Genomic DNA, 17911 nt, shown 5'->3' on the forward strand with positions numbered 1-17911 from the left:
ATACCTAGACCCAGAAAGACAAATATGGTATATATTTGCTTATATGTGGATGTTAGCTGTTGAGTCATTGTTGAACAAGCTACAATCCATAGAACCAGAGAGGATTAGCTAGAGAATAAGGGACTAGGGAGGAGGGATGGATCTCCCTAGGAAGGGGAGATGGAATAGTTAGGGATGGACAAGGGGAGGGTACTGTAAAGGGAGGACCAAATGGGAGGGGGAGGAAAGAGGGGGTTCAAAGGAGGGAATACGGAGAGGGACATGATATTTAAAACTAAGGGCCATTTGAGGGGTCATCTGGAAATCTGATGTAGTAGAAACCTCCTAAATTTTATACATATATGAATGCAATCTAAATGAAATTGCCAAATAATGAGGGAGACAGAGCCCCAATTGGACAATCACCAAATGAAGTTTCCAGTACTGGAAGCTAAGTCTACTCAAGTTGTTTGCCAAAGGGGTCCCATGGGAACCCCCAAACAACCTAGGCCATTGTTGAGGTTGTTCTCCACAAACTGATGGTAAGGCCCTATTGCTGAAGACAACACCTAAATAACTCATTGACGTCAAGCTGGTGTCTGCCTAGAGCCTTTAGCCCTATGGTCTAGTGTTCGTGGTACTGGAAGGTGCTCTGCACGCTACCAGAGGAGAAAAGTAAACACCAGCCCAGCCACAAACCTTTCAGTCTACAGTGGTAACCTGCCTGCAAGATATGCAGGTGTAATAGTGGCACACAGCTTGTGGGAGTAACCAACCAATATCTGATTTGATTTAAGGCCCACTCCATGAGATGGAACCTATCCCAACACTGCTTGGGTGGCCAAGATCCTAAGACTGGGATAGGCAAGGAACTTGGGGAAAAACGAAATACTATTGTTATGCTAAAGCAATAAAATGACTACTAACGACAGTCTTCTATACCCATAGATCAGTGCCTTGCTTAGCCATTATCAGAGAAGCTTCCTCCTACAGCAGATAGGAACAAATATAGAGAACTACAGCAAGACAATATGCAGAGTGTGAGAATCCTTGGCATACTCAGCCCTAAAGAGAATGTCTCCAATAGAATCCCTCCCCTTAGGACTCAGGGAACTCCATAGAAAAAGAAGTGGAAAAGGTGTAAGAGCCAGAGAGGGTGGAGGATACCAAGGAAAGAAGTCTTTCTAAACACAACAGGACTGATGTACATATGAACTCACAGAGACTGAGGTAGCATGCACAGGGCCAGCACAGGTCTCTTCCAGATGGGGTCCTGGAGCTGAAAGGAGAAGTGGACTTGTCACCCCATCCCTAATCCAAAAGCTATCTCCAATTGATAACCACTTGCAAATGAAAATTTAGTTTTCTCCAAGGGGGTCTCGCTAAAGAAACAAAGCACTCTGAAGGGCAGGTCCCATGCCCAGCTGTCGATTACCAATACAAAATGAACTCAGTGGCATCTTTGGAGGCTCTTTGTCTCATAATATTGAGCTAAGGCCTTTTTTTTTTCTTTTAAGAAAAAAAAAATCTTTACAGGTTCTTTGATTATGTATTATGGCTTCCAGTTTTATGTTTTTATGGGATTCCTGTGTGTGCAAACGTGTGTCTCTGTATCTATATGTGTTTCTCATGCTTTTTATTTGGCTCTTCTTCCTCCATTTTTTTTTCTGTGCTATTGGAATTTGTTTGTTTTTATTTTTATTTTATTGTTATTATTTAGTTACCTGGTTATTGTCTAATGAGAGACAGAAAGCTGTGGATTTGGATGGAAGGAGAGAGGATGAGGAGCTTGGAAAAGTTGGGGAGAGGAGAAACCATAATCAAAGTATATTGTATGAAAAAATCTATTTTCAATAAAAGGGAAGAAAAAAGAAAGCAAGTTTTGCATAATTTATTCAACCCAATTGAATAAATACACTTGTTTAGTTTGCCTTATGAAATTTCTTTTCATACCATTGTATGAATCAGAAGAAAAAAACAAGAGAGATTCAATGAGTGTAGACTTTATGATAAAATTCTTACAGCAGATTTGAGAAAAACAAGTCTACAGGCATTTATTTCTTTGTAAAAAAAAAAAGTTAAAGAAAAAAATACCAACTCAATGTCAAAAACAGTGGAAGCTACACTCAATATATAGTGTCACTGATGTTAAAACTGGCAAATAATAACATTTGTAATTATTTCTGAGAAATGTGAACAACTGAGATTGACTGCTTCTCTTAGAATGCTCTCATACAGGGAATTCTTTCAAGCTTATTTTATGATTTTATATTTGCTGAGCAAAATAATACCCTTCCATCCCTCTAGCTAGGTCTTGACACATTAAATTCTAAAACCAGTAATTTGAATCTTTATAAAATTACACATTGAAAGCAGAATGTTACAACTATTAGTTCTCAAAAACAAGGGGAATACCTTGAAATCAACCCAGGTCAACATTTACATATTAAAACTCTCTGTCACACCCATATGGGAACATGCTTTTTGCCAGTGTCCTTTCCTGGCTCATGAGAAGTTGTATGCATGGCAGACTTCAGCAATTTTGTTTCTTTAATAAGTGTAGCAAATAGGGAACAAAAACAAGATAAAAGGTTTTATTCTAGACCATTTCCTCCAGCATAATTTCAACTTTCAAATTATAGGAACATAAATGAATGTCCTACTTCTGTGTTAGAAGTACTTGACTACTTTGTGGGATGTTTTGTGCCAATTCTTTACTAAATTATCTTGGTCGTCGTTGCTAGGTAACACCACTGGCTTCCTGCAGCTGAAAAATGAAAGGGTTAGAGGGAGCAATTCGGCATTATTAGCATTTGACTAATAAGTTTTTTTTTTTTTAATTGTATGTCTTAGCATTTCCCTCTCTTTCTAGGGAAGGTCATTGTCTATGGGAATACAATTGACGCTTACACAACGGTGGAGACACTCATGCACATTGGCGTGAAGGGGAACTGCATCTACTTCGTGTATCCCCCAACTGAGTCCAACATAACCTGTATCAACAACTATGTGATAGAGACAGCCGTGAAAGATGCGCTCGGCGCTGCCGGCGTGACTATCTATCAGGACGCGCTGTTGGCTCAGTGGAACGATGGCCAGGACCCAGATCCTATCCACAGTGCCTGCTTCACTACTTCCACCAAGCCTTTCAGACTGGAGTGTTCGGTAAGCCCATCCCTGCGAACCGCGCTCACTGTCCGCTCAGCGAGAGCGCTAACCTCCCAGGGATTCGGGACTCTGAAAGATTTCTGCGGAGCACTTACAGCTGTAGATTTGGGGCATGTTTTCAAACTGTTCAGGTTGTCCTTCACCAGAAGCAAGAAGTGTCTACCAACATGGTGACTTAATAAAACAATTTATTATTATCACTATTTATTGCTCCTGTTTGGGGTTTTGCCTGGCCCAACTAGGCAGTTCCCACAGGAGATTTCTTGCGAAGCTGAATTAAGACAGAGGACAGACTGAATCATCTAGAAGGCACATTTACTTTTCTGGGAATTGATGCTGGGTCAACTTCAGCAGAGATTTTTTTAGCCCTTTCTTGAGCCTGGGCAACACAGTGATAGTTCTAAGAGCAAACGGAATGGGAGCTGGGGTGTCCCTTGGAGCAGGCCTCAGGAGCCAGTCAGCATTTCTGCTACCGCCATGTTTTCCTACAGGCAAGTCAGTTCTGCCCACTGCACATCAAAAAGGAGAGAATTAACCTCAATGAGTGAAGGCCACCCTGAAGGGGCTAAAGTGCCAGGTGCTGGAAAGGTGTCCCCATTCTGCTTTCCTATAACATACCCCAGCAAGGATACAGTGGGAACCCAGGCCCATGGGCAACCCCAGACTTCAGATCACAGCACCCCTGCTCATGGGTATGGCCAGGAGGCTCCTGAAAATGGCCTGACACAGAGATTCCTCTGACCAGGGAGCTGCTGCAGCTAGCTGAACACTGACCAGTCCAGGGCCCATGCACTCCATAACCTGGTGGGAACTGCAAGTAGTGGGGTTTCATGTGCACGATGCCCTTTTCCTTTGTCCCTAAAGCCACTGCCACTGCCCAGCCAGCTTTTGGTCACAGCTGCACTCCTCTCATTGGAGCAGATGTGCTGATCAAAAGCCTTGCATAGCTCTCTGGGCCTGGCCTCCTTTCTATCATATCGACCCAAGAACCCAGCTCAGATAACATTCACCCCTTCATGGAGGGTATGTCCTGGGCACAGTGAGGTCTGGGGTCCTTAGAAATTGTCCAATCTTTTATTTACTGCATTCATTTATGTATTCACTCCACAGGTATTTATGGAACACCAAATAGGTCCCAGACTTTGTCTTGTTGCTTAAGGATCTAGCAGTAAGAAAGAAAAAAAAAATCTTATTTTGAAACTTATATTGTCTACACTTACACAGTATGCTCATCTAAAATGGGGGAAAGTGAAACTGTTTGAACCTCAAATTTCTACCCCCAACCATGACCCTAGAAGATTGTAAGGTCTTCCTAGGGAACCTCAGGAGATTGGCTTAATTTTATTTGTTAGTATGTTTTAGGGTTATTTTGAAAGATGCTGGTCTATCATTTTGTTACCACTGTAGGGTTTAGATATTTGAGCTCTGCTCACCTTGTGAAATGATTTAGGTGATGTTCATTCCTTCTGCATTGTCTTAAAAGGCTGGTGTGAGGTTGGTGTTACTTCTTTAAATGTTGAGAAAATGAGCCAATGAAACTATCAGGGTATGGAACATATAGTATAGGAAAGGTTTTGATAACAAATTCAATTTCTCAACCAGAGGTAAGGCTATTTGGATTTTCCATTTCTTTTATGTCAATTTTGGCAGATTATATTGTTTAAATAATGTATTTGTTTCATTTAAGTTGGTCAAAATTCATGGCATTAGGCTGGGGAGATGGCTTGGTTAGTAAGATATTTGCCATGTAAGCATAAAGGCCTGACTTTGGATTCCCAGCACACATGTAAATGACTGAGTGTAGTGCTGCATGCCTGTAATCACAGTGCTGGGCACATTGAGATGGACAGATCCTTGGAACTCAATGAAAATAAAATGTTGTCATTGATTTTCTTGATGGTAGCCATTCTTACTGGAGTGAGATAGCATCTCAAAGCAGTTTTACTTTGCATTTCCCTGTTGCTAAAGATGTTGAACACATTTCCAGGTATTTATTGGTAATTTCTTTTTCTTTGAGAGCTGTCTATACAGATTGTTAACACATTCTTAGCCACATTTAGCTTTTCAGTCTTTGGGCTAGGTGAGTTCTTTTGCTTTCCATCTCCACACTCCCCAAATCATAACCCATGGGCTGACCAATTTTTTTTTATCCAGGTAGATGTCTCCAAGTGTACTGAGACTTTAAAACCCAACCATACCACTGAGATCAGTATTGACATGGGATCCATCTTTATACTTTCAAGACCTTTTGGGTTTTAGTCAGTCTGATGGAAGCACACAGCTGTGGGAATCAAGTACCCTTGGGAGGTTTAGAGTCCACAGTCTCTGGAAGAGTGAATTCTAGATAGGTGGCTGCAGAGCTTGATATACTCACTAGTTTCAGTCCCAGAGCTATCAAACTGCAGGGTATTCTCGGTTAATTTAATCTATTCTTGACCACTGAGGGTGGGGTGTCTCTCCTGTGCACTTGCCAGACTGAGAAGAACCTCCTGCCTTCATCTAGTCAGGGTCCATTCCTCCTGCTGTCCACAGCTGCCTCTCTGAGCCTCCCTCACCCGGTGACTGTAGCAGCAAAATTGAGATTCCCTGATGTACAGTTGTCCTGTCAGACCTCCGGGTAGCTCAGTTAACAACAGTTTGTCTTTCAAGACAGCGTTCACCACACTGAGTCAGACAATGTTACAAAGTGAGACTTGCCCTACTAACTGGCACATGTACCAGAAAGATGGCTGTTTTCCCAAACCAGTGACTGGTTTGAGCTTGGGGTGGCTGTGAGTCTTTCCTGAGACCAGGCTATCTTCCATTGGGCCTCTCTTCCATCTTCCCACAGCAGGGAACTGTGGGCCAAGGCTACTACATTATGGTTACCCTCTGCATCCCATTTTATTGTTATTGTTTTTCTGCCTTTTCCAAATACACTTTCACTTACTTTGTGGATATCCAAGATCCACCCTTGGTTCCTCTCTTCAGAATAGGGACTTTAAAAAAAATTCTGATTCTGCTTTGCCAGCCATCTTATCTGGAAGTCTCCCACCTCATTTATTTCTGACACTGATGAATTGTGTTCAGTGCCCGTGCCTCTCTGTCTCACTCTGCCTCTCTGTCTCTCTCAGTCTAAAATGGAGACCTGTCGATTTTATTGATTTTTTTTCAAAGATAAAAATCAAAGCTTACTTCTCAATAAAGACAGCTCATTTTCTCTTCCCCTGGTTTTGTTCTCAAGGATGGTTCTCTTCCTTCTGTTCGTATTGGATCTACTTGTCCTTCTCTTTCCTGGTTTTGTAAGGAACAGTCTTAAGTCATTGACAGCGGGGTTTTTTTTTTTTTGTTGTTGTTGTTGTTGTTGTTTTTTAAGCCCTAACTTTTCCTCCATGTTTTAGCTGCCTCTCAAAATTTTAACATATTGATTTTTTACTAGCACTTTGGTCAAAATGTTGTCTGCCTACCTTATGATTCTTCATTGACCCAGGACAATGTATTTGGTTTACACATATTTGAAGGTTTCCTACATATCGTATTTTTATTGATTTCCAATTCAATGCTGTTGTTTACTATTACCCAATCCTCTAAGAATTATTGGGATGTGTTTTATGTCTAAGTAAATCTAGAATTTTGTCTACATACAAAGAATGCGTATTCATAATGATTTAACACAATGTTTCTGTAAATAATAATTAGTTCTGTGTGGTTGATATTGCTGCTGGATTTTCTTTACTGATATTTCGCCAATGCTTTGGGTCTAAATACAAGAATTGCTGGGAGCAACATATTAAAATCTCTAATTATCTTAGGACTTTCTATTTTTCTCTTTAATTATATCAAACTTTCTTTTCCTTTATTTGCTCTGCTGTTAAGCCCATGAATAGTTATAATTTTGATATTTATCTTGTGAGTTGTGGCCTTATCATTATGGAATATACTGCTGTATTTCTTGATAGTATTCCTTATCTTCAGATCCACCTTATTTATATTAATATGGCCATTTTATCCTCCTTGATTTATTACTAGCACTGTATGTCTTCAAATTTACTTAATTTTGTCTTTACATCTAAAGCATATTTTTTCTAAGTATCCTAAAAGTATAAGTAATAGCAGCCTAAAACAACATTCATTTATGGGCTCAGAGTTCACTCTCAGCTCCTAGAGGCCATCTTCATTCCTAACCACATGACCCCTTTCTTTATAAGACTCAAAATAGAGAATCAAGAATCAAAACCTTCAAGTCAAATTCACCACACTTTAACTCTTCTACAGGAAAAACCTGGCTACTTTTAGAAGATCGCTTGATTAGGTCAGACTCACTGAGCATGAGCTCTCTTTCTTAAAGTTAAATATTATCACTTTCTCATAGTCAGAGTTCATCCTAGTACTCAGAGGGATAGGTGGGGACCTTAGTAGCTACCTTAGAATTCTGGCTATCACCTGCTTTGTTACCCTTTCTGTCTGCATTTTAATTGAAGTAGTTAACCATTAATATTTAATGCAATTGCTAATGTAGTTATATTTAGGCCTGCCACGTGAGCTGTGGCCTTATCATTATGGATTATTTTCTGTCTGCTCTTATCATATAAATTATTTTCTGTCTGCTCTTCACCCCCATGTTTCCTGTACTTCTTTTCCACCTTGTCTGTTTCCTCTTGCATTATTATTTTTGAATATTCTAATTCAAATGGCTTTTGAGCTACATCTTATTCAGTTTTTTAAAATGATTTATCTATGAATGTATAAGTGGTCTTTCACCTCAATACAGTTAGTATTGCACCATTTTATAAAATATATTAAAAAAACTTGCAACAATACAGAACCTTCTTCCTATATACTAGACATCTATTTTGTTACATTCAGTCTGTATATTACATCTATGCACACTGAAAATAAAACAAGACCATGTTAGAATTTTTGTTTTAAACAAATATTTATACACTTGCATGGAGAAACATTATGACCACAGCAACTCTTATAACATTTAATTAGGTAGCTTACAGTTCAGAGGTTCAGTTCATTATCATCATGGTGGGACACGGCAGCATGCAGGCAGACATGGTACTGGAGAAGGAGCTGAGAGTTCTACATCCTGTGCAGGCAACAGGAAATGGTCTGTCTCACTGGACATGGCTTGAACATATATGAGACCTCAAAGCCTGCCTCCTCAGTGACTCACTTTCTCCTACAAGACCAAACTTACTCTAACAAGGCCACACCTCCTAAGAGTGCCACTCTACCACAATTCATGTGTGTGTGTGTAGAGAGAGAGGGGGGAGGATAAGAGAGGAAGAGAGAGAGAGGAGAGAGAGAGTCTTTTTTTTTTCTTTTTGGTTTTTTGAAACAGGGTTTCTCTGTGTAACAGCCCTGGCTGTCCTGAAACTCACCAGGCTGGCCTCAAACTCACAGAGATCCACCTGCCCCTACCTCATGAGTGCTGGGATTAAAGGTGAGTGCCACCATGCCTGGCTGAGAAAGAGCCTTATATAACTTAGTCTGGCCTCCATTTCTCTGTGTAGCTGAGAATGACCTTGAACTCATGACCTTTCTGCCTCCACCTCTCAAGTGCTAGGATTACAGGCCTGAGCCTCCATTCTTGGTTTTTGCGGTGCTGAGAACCAAGCCCAGGGATCTTTGCAATCTAGGCAAGCGCTCTGCCAACTGAGTTCTATCTATCCCCTCCCCCAGCCTCGTGAATGTATTTGATGTATATCCAGACATTTTTCTCTTGTTTGTGGCTCCTTGTTTCTGAAAATGCACCCTTCCCCTCACCTAAGCAACTTCTGTTGTAATTTGTGGACAGTTGGTCTGTTGGCAGTAAACGCTTTCAGTTTTCCTCTACTGGAAAACATGCTTAGTTTGCCTTCATTCTTAAGGAATGTTTTTACTTGATATAGAATTTGGGGTTCACCCTGCATGGGACCACACTAGGCCCTCTTCATGTGGGTGACAGATGTGTGGCTTGATGTGTTTGTGGGTTCCCTGGCAATGGGACCAGGGTTTATCCCGGGTTCACGAACTGGCTTTTTAGACCCCATTCCCTATGGGCGATGCCTTACTCAACCTTGATGCAGGGGGGCGGGGCTAGGTCCGGCCCCAACATGGTATGCCAGCCTGTGTTGACTACCCAAGGGAGGCCTTACTTTCTATGAGGAGGGGATGAGGGTGGGGTGGGGGGAACTAGGGGAGGAGCGGGAGAAGGGGAGGGAGAGGGAACAGGGGTTGGTATGTAAAAGGAATGAAAAAAAATTTAAAGAATTTGGGGTCCACAGGTCCCTCTCCAACTTTGAATCTGTCTCTTAGGATGTTTTGATATTGTTGCATTTTTATTTAAAAGTTAGTTAACATTGAAGACATTGCTCCCCTTCAGATCTAATGCATTGTTTCCTTTGTATGGCTTCAGGATTTTCTCTTTGTCCTTGATGTCCAGAAGTTTGATGCAGTTGATTTGTGCTTATTGTGTTTTAATTTCTTATCTTAGCTGTGGTTCACCAAGTTTCTTGAGTCTATAAATCCATGGCTCTCACTAAATTTTAGCAAATTACTGGCCGTTATCTGGCCTCATTCTTCTGTTAGGCCTTAATTATGCCCCCAGTTACATACCATGTTTCCTGAAGCTTTAAAACTATGCTTATTTGTTTTTATAGAATTTTCTCTCTTTGTTCTTATAACCAAAAAAATCTGTTGATATTACTTCAAAATTTACAGATTCTTTCTTTTATTAGAACACAGAATGCATATAACCCACCCTCTTTTAAAAGCTTCCAAATATGGGAAATTAGCCCTGTGCTGGTCATTGCTTCCATGTTTTATGGTCATACACAATCTCCCCAACTTTAAATAGTGGTCGGCCCCTTTGTGGCAGTCCTTCTGTTTTGACTCCAGTTTATAGTTATTATTGGTGGAAGATCCAGTCTCAAGGCATTGTGCCACCATCCCAGGAGGAGAACTTCCTTGAAACTGGAGAAAAAAACAAACCAACAGTGGGTATGGTAACACTAGCCCTGAAGGGGAGGTAGAGTCAGGTAGACCACTGACGCTCACTGGCTAGCTGGCCTCGCCTACTTCATGAGTTCTAGGTCAATCAAAGGCCCTCTCTCAAAATGGTGGATGTCTACAAGTAGGTAACTTCTGAGGCTGACCTCCACACACATGCACAGACATGCACACACACATATACACAAAAATAAATAAATTTAGATTTGAAAAAGCAAACAAACAAACAGAAATTGGCGTTTTACCCTACATCAAAGATTTCCCATTTCTCCCTTATAGCCATGCCTCTTGGGTTCCTGGCAGGTGTGGGGTCTGCAGCCAATCTAAACCCCAGTTAGTAACACTCAAGAAAATCTTCCCTGTTTATCGGTATCCATCTGCTCAATTACATGGTAACCTCCATATTTGATGTTTTTCAACACAAGACCCCCGTGGCCTTGGCAAGTATCTAGCAGGGAAATATCTCTCTGAGAACTCAGATGAATGAGGTTTATCAAGTCCCTGCGAGATTTGCTGATTCACTTCTCAATGTGGAACCACTACCATGAAAATACAACAGCAGCCAAAGTTATGAATGCTCTAGAGCAGTGTGTGTAACAGGACCACAGATACACTTCAGAGCTAAAAATAAAAAATAAAATAAAATAGCAGTTCAATGGGTTACTTAACAAAAACTAACAACATTTAGAAAAATAAGTTGTCTTAGTTAGGGTTTCTATTGCTGTGAAGAGACACCATGACCACAGCAACTCTTACAAAGAAAACATTTAATTGAGGTGGTGGCTTACAGTTTCAGAGGCTCAGTCCATTACCATCATGGCCGGGAGCATGGCAGCATGCAGGCAGACATGGTGCTGGCTGCTTTGTGATCAGAAGGCAACAGGAAATTGACCGAAACACTGGGCAGTGTATTGAGCAAAAGAGACCTCAAAGCCTGCCCCCACAGTGACGCACTTCCTCCAACAAGGCCACACCTGTCACAGCAAAGCCACAGCTCCTATACTGCCACTCCCTATGAGCTTGTAAGGCCATTACATTCAAACTACCACAGAAACTAACAGGTAGAAGAATTTTCATGGAGAATTTTGAAAAATGCCAAAGGTTTAAGAAGTCAGGGACACTATTTTTAGGTATAATTTCAGTTTGTCAAATATCTTTCTCTACTCTTTGTTTTTTAGTTTTTGAGACAGGGTTCCTTTATGTAGCCTTGGCTGTCCTAGAACTAGCTCTGTAGACCAGGCTGGCCTCCAAGTCACACAGATCTGCCTCCCTCTGCCTCCCAAGTGCTGGGGTTAAAGGTATACACCACCACTGCCAGGCCTCGATTTTTATTTAGGTAGAAGTCTAGTTTATCTAAAGTGGGAAAAGAGGAGATAATGAAAGGTGTGTGGGAAGACAAGGCTCAGAGTCAAAGAGAGCAACTCAGAGAAGTGAGCGTCCCCGTGGTTCCTGGCCATGCCATTGCCTGCTGGCCCAGGGAAGGAAGCGACAGGGCAAGAGCCAGCCTGGTAGACATAGCATGCATGGCTCTAACTCTCTAGGACATCCTTCAATGACATCACTCGGCTTACAGCCTGACAAGATGGCTTAGAGAGTGGAGGCATCTGCCACCCAGGCAAATGACCCATGTATGGTTCTCACTTTATAGATGAGCTCACATTATAGATGAGCTCACGTTATAGATGAACTCACGTTATAGATGAGCAAACTGACTCCCACAAGCTGTCCTCTGACCTCCACAGGCAAGCTATAAAATGCATATACTCAGGCATACCTACACATACAATAAATAAATAAGATGTGATTAAATTTTGCTAATATTGTTGGATTTTAAAACTCATGAGTGGAACCCTCTGAAGATTCGATCTTCATGATCCCCAGCAAGGAACACAAAAAGGAATAACAGATTATCTTAATTACTCTTCTATTACTGTGAAGAGACATCATGACCAAGGAAACTTACAAAAGGCAGCATTTAACTGGGGCTTGTTTACAGTTTCAGAAAGTTCGAGTCCATAGCAGCAGGCAGGCAGGCATGGTGCTGGAGCAGTAGGTGAGAGCTTACATCTGATCTACAAGCCGGGAGCAAAGAGAGAGAGAGATAGCTAGGAATATTGAGGACTTTTCAAATACCCCCCCCCCCAGTGACATAAATTCCTCCAACAAGGTCACACCTCCTAATCCTTCCCAAATAGTTCCATCAGACATATGAGCCTGTGGGGGCTATCCTCACTCAAAACACCATATACATTAGTGATGTGATTTTTTTTATGTTATAGGTATTCTTCAGCTTCTACAAGAAGAATGTGGATTATGAAACATTTAAAGCCTTTAATGATGCATGCCTTGTCTATGATGGCCGACTTGTGATTGACACCACCTTCCACACCAATGACATAGCCATCAGAGCCGCTGGCTCCCTCACTAAATTCTCTAACCGATATTACTCAAATGAATGGACTCATAGCAACTTCAGTTCAAAAGAAATAGGCTTCCAGCTGGCAGCAGCTATGCTCAGTCTTTTTGACCCAACTCTGGAGCCTGTGACTGAACCACCAGCTGACCTTGACCGGCTCATCCCCATGTACAAGGGAGCTAAGATCCAAGGTATGTATGTGACAGACCCCTTTTCTCTCATTTGATGAGGCTACTGATCAGAGCAGCCAGTAATGTTTCTTTTAAATATAGCTCCTTGGTCTTTAGTGGACTGTCCTAGAGGTAGAGTAGGATCCTGTCTTTTTTCTTTGGTACTGCAGCTACCAGGACTGCACCCAGGGTTGCCAATAGAATGCCTTCAGAGTAGCAGGACTAGGAATAATTTTTATTTATCTGAAGAAATAGAAACTGATGATCATGCTTTTTATTTCTCTCAAGTTCTCTTCTTCTACCTCTTTTCTTTGTTCTGCCTCCCCTTATATATCATCCCAATGAAAAGCAACAAAAAACTACATTTGAGGGTCATAGCACATTCCTTGAGCAAACTATAAGAAGCAGAACCATTTGCCATGGCAACACATAGGTGGGAACATGGTGTGTGGCACTTTCCTGGGCAACAGCATTGAAAGCATCCCAAACCTAAAGATATTTTTTTAATCCTGCTTGTAACTCCAGATCACAAGGAAGGGAACTTGTAACTCTTTATTCAAGGCTGTGAGGCCAGACCATCCTCTGAAGCCCTGGCTAATTGTGAAACTTTCCCCACAGTAGCTGGACATAAAACTATTTCTCTCTGGACTTGGTTAATTGATTAATTATTATTTGGGACCTAAACAATAAAGTTAGTTAGCTGACCCTTGAGTCTTGTATTAAAAAAAATCTGAGGTTAGAAGTTCATGCAGAGAGTTAACTGCTTGAGGAATTTGTATAGAGTGTTAGTCATTGGTCTGTGTTATCAACCAGATTTTTAGCAAGTAGGTAAACTGGCCCCAAAGTTGTTTCATGCCTGACCTTGGTTTCCACAATCAGAGATCTGGGAATAAGTCCCTCTGCATTTTCTGTGGTGGTCTATCTTATGAAGCATTCAGTCTAGTTTGAATTTGCTCTGAGGCCAAAGTCAGCCAATAGTATGTAGTTTATCTTAGAACCGAGGAGAAATTGCTGTTTTCTTTATTTATTTCTTTATTGCTGTTTCAGTCTGAGCTAATGATAAAAAAAAAAAAAACAGGGTCTTAAGTGTCTTACAGTCCTCATGGTATAATAGTTCTAGTTATGAAGTATATTCTAATTATCCTAGTATATTTTCTATTTATCAAAATTATACAGCTTAATGAGGAGTCATCTTTAGACAATACACAGATATAAGTGACCATAGGATTGAGATGTAATTATGAGGTTACATGTACGTACACATTACATGAAAATGCATGGTAATAGGGAGGTTCTGCAGCTGTTTTTGCACATGTGAATTTACAGACAGAAGTAGCCAGTTTCCAGAGTCTGTAGTCCCATGAGCCTTGCTTGAATGGGGTTCCTTCATTGGAGAATTATTCTTCTGGTGGGTTGACATCTGAATTATCAATTGCCACCTTCTATATTTGTGTCATGGCCTGCAACAGCTTGCAACACTTTGGCATTCATTGTGAACTGGCAATATCATTATTGTGGACCTTTGCATACTGGGCATATAAACTGGAAAATCATCAGTAACTTGCCTAGAGATCTCAGGGCTTGTGAGCATTGGCTTGCCCTGACATCTTACCCTAAATTCCCATTCTCACCGTAAGTTCATAGTCGAAGAGACAGGCAGCCTATTTCTTAGTTTTCTCTCTTTAAACATTGATCTATTTTTAATTTTCTGGGTACGGTTGTGCGATCTTCATATATGTTGTGCACCACGTGTATGTAGTGCCTATGGAGGCCCGAAGAGGTCATGGAATACCATGGAACTGGATTTACAGGCAACTGTTAGTTACCTTATGGATGCTGGGAACCAAACCCCAGTCCTCTGCAAAGGTAGCAAATGCTCTTTACCGTGCGCCATTTTTTCCAGCCTCTGTAGCCTGCTCCCTTCATGGATAGGCTCAGCCATTTACAGCCATTTTTACTCCCTAGCCCTTGTTGACCCCTAGGAAGAAGATTTCATGTAAGACAATTTTTTTGTGTGTGTGTTTATTTTGTGCTTAACTTATTTCTGTACCTCAAGCTTTTGTTTCTCCATTTCCTCCTGTGATATCTTTTTCTTCTGTACATCCTTCTCTTCCTGCTTAGAAACAATTTGTTCCTTTTCATTGGTGATCATCTCCATGTGGCAGGGGAGCTTAAGAGTAGGTTAATACAACCATGAGCTCTACAAATTCAAAGGCATGTCTTAGGTTGGATATGTTCTTGCTGACTTGGATATGGTCAATGACTAGAGAATCTCATCCAACCCTTTAAGTTAAGCATTACTCTCTGCAGCTTTAAGCATGCAAAGCAGGAATTCATCTGTGTTTGGGGACCATCAACCCTTTGTCCAGCCTTCCTATTTGGCTTGGGCACATCTACAGACTCTCACCATTATACTACCAGATTGGAGTACATTGCTCCTTCACGAGGACATCCTTCAGGTACTTGGTGGCCTTTAGGATTTGCATACCTCTGGTGGCCTGGGTACTTTCATGGGTGTTCCAAAGTGAACGTGAAGATATGAACCTCTTGGTCTGACTGATCTTACAGGATTTTCAGTGTCAAGAGAGGAGTGAATCATTTTCACAGGTCACCTCAGGCTGCCCGTGGAAGTGGAAGACAGGTTGTTGGTGTTTTGTGTTGAGAGAAAAAGACAGAGAGAAGAGATATTTTAAAATGGGGTTTTTAAATGTTTGTGGACCTTTCTACCAGAAAACCTCACCTACTTACAGAATTTGATGTTCGGTTCTGGGAGGTTCACAGACTAACCTGTGAAGTACACCTGCATAAGCCCTGACTGTATTTATGAAACCTGAACAGCAGACCAAGGAGACCAAAGCCCACATTCCATTACTGCCTTCCTCTCTCTGAGGAGCTGCCTCAGGGAGGTCCTGCTCCTCTCCTCTGGGTCAGAGTTTAGGGAATAATGTCAGGCAGGTAAGAGAATGGAGAAGCCTTAAAGACTAGAGCCTGGTCAGACTCAATATTATCTCCAAAATGTTAAGGACTTTATAATAATGATTTTCTAAAGCATTAAGCAAGGAACTTTATTAATTTTCCATATAAAATACGGTTTTTTATGTTTTGGTTATTTGGAGGAGTATGGGAAATGGGATCACCATGGCAACATTCTGGAGCTCTTGGTCTGGTTAGGTAGCAGTGGTTAGAGTACAGGGAGGTATGAGAAATCCATGGAGTGCATCTTTGCACATCTTGCACGGGTAGCTATATTATAGGGTATACTAGTTTCATTGTATTGAACTGATTATATAAAGTTCAACCACGCCAGGGCCTTCCTTGCTAATTGGCCATACTTTAGCTGGAGTTTCATGAGCAGACACATCTCTCTTCCTTCTTTGATCAAATATAAACCAACAGTTCATTTCTGATGTGGATACTTGCCATTTCCTCTAGGAGGCATTCTTCCTGGGTCTTATTATTATCTGCATATTGCCAAACCTGCCATCCCAAGTCCCTTGGATGTTCAAAGGTCACAGCCTGATTTTGTAAGTATTGGTCTTGAGTTTTACTTTACTTCTGGTCATAATATTTGGTTTTTGGGGAAAGTAAAATTTTTGACTCAAAGTCATTGGTTCACACATTATACTCCCACTGTACATGTCAACATTTAAAATGGCCACCAGAGTCTTTGCCCCTCACACCATCATGTGGTCCATTCCCCAAACGAGCCGAGCTGATTGGAAATTGTGGAGATGATAGTGTGTGGTTTCCAAAAGCATATCAGCATAATGAAGATACTATAATGTCTACCTTGTCCCTTTGTAGATAATCAGCTGCCATCATGAAAGGTTTCCCAGGTAGCCCTTTGGTGAGGTCTGTATGGTAAAGAATTGAGGATGCCTACATCAGCCGTTTGAGTTACCTGCCCTAGAAGTGGGTCTTCCAGTGCCATTCAAGCCTTCAGAAGACTGTAGCTCCAGCCGAGATCTTGACTGAATGCCTAGGAGACCTTGGGTTCCCAGCTGAGCCACCCCCAATCTCTAACACCCAAAGATCATGAGATAATCAAGTTTAGTGTTGCTTTAATATATATTTTCTTCAATAGGCTTATTAAAAGTAGTTTTAATTTTATAACAAACTCAAGAAAAAGTTAGAGTGATTTCCTGGATAATCCTTATTCCCCATCCTTCATGACATATTCACCTGCCCCAACTATCTACATTCCCCACCAAAGTGACCTGGTCATCAGAACTGGTGGGCCTTCCATCAGCACATTGTTACCAGCAGATCCCATAGCTTTCATTAGGATCCACTCTAGGTGCTGTACATTCTAGAGGGTTCTTGACAGTGTATCCACCATCATAGTGCCATACAGAATCCTACTAAAACCCCCTCTGTGTCCTTTCCTTATTGTCTTCAAAGTTGTCACATGTATCAGCTACTCTTATTACTGTGACCAAACATCCACCTGTAGATAGCTTATGGAAGGAAGGGTTTATTTGGACCCACAGTTTGAGGATACAGTCCTCAAGTCAGGGAAAGCAGGAACTTGAGGCAGTAGTCACAATAATTCACAGTGAGAACAGGAGATGTTCATGCTCGGTCGGCTTTCTCCTTTGCATACAGTACAGGGCCCCAGCCCATGGAATGCTGCCACCCATATTTAGGGTGTGTCTTCCTATCTCAACTAACCTAATCTAGAAGCTCCCTCACAGACATGCTCAGAGCTTTATTTCTGTGCTGATTCTAAATCCCATTAAATTGACAATTAGGGTTAACCATCACATCATATAATTGGGACCACAGCTTGTGACCTTACAGATTGGCTTATTTCAGCTGGTAATCTATATTTAAGTTCCTTCAATGTCTTTTCAGGCTAAACAGCACGTTTCTTTAAGTGCTGAATGATATCCCATTGTCTAGGTGGAACATAGTTTATCCATTTACCTACTAAAGAAGATCAGTAAGCCACCATTGCTAGGTTTTGATATACCATCAGGCTATCGTCATCTGCCTTTGTGATACTGGAACACACGGATTCTTTGGACCAGGAATGGTCACCAGGCCCAACCGTTTTCCTCCCCTCCATCAATTACACAGAAAGGCCACCTGGGAGAGGTGGGAGCTGTGGGCGGGGCTTCTCATCAGCTGGTCAATTGAAGACTTCCTCGAGGAAGCTCCTCTGACAGATGGTCCCAGGCTGGGTTCTCATCAAATTGTG

General features: G+C 41.4%; 1 protein-coding gene across 5 annotated transcripts in view; it reads left to right on the plus strand.

Moving 5' to 3' along the window:
- Cfap61 (cilia and flagella associated protein 61) overlaps positions 1–17911 on the plus strand; it is a 302729-nt gene that overhangs the window by 214764 nt on the left and 70054 nt on the right. For all 5 annotated transcript variants that reach the window (XM_076570780.1, XM_076570781.1, XM_076570783.1 and 2 more), the window contains 3 exons: positions 2852–3144; positions 12405–12732; positions 16144–16235. In XM_076570780.1, coding sequence (XP_076426895.1) covers positions 2852–3144; positions 12405–12732; positions 16144–16235 — 713 coding nt within the window. The remainder of the gene's footprint in view (positions 1–2851; positions 3145–12404; positions 12733–16143; positions 16236–17911) is intronic.

This window comes from Peromyscus maniculatus, chromosome 4 (genome assembly GCF_049852395.1).
Source record: "Peromyscus maniculatus bairdii isolate BWxNUB_F1_BW_parent chromosome 4, HU_Pman_BW_mat_3.1, whole genome shotgun sequence".
NCBI classification, from domain to species: Eukaryota; Metazoa; Chordata; class Mammalia; order Rodentia; family Cricetidae; genus Peromyscus; species Peromyscus maniculatus.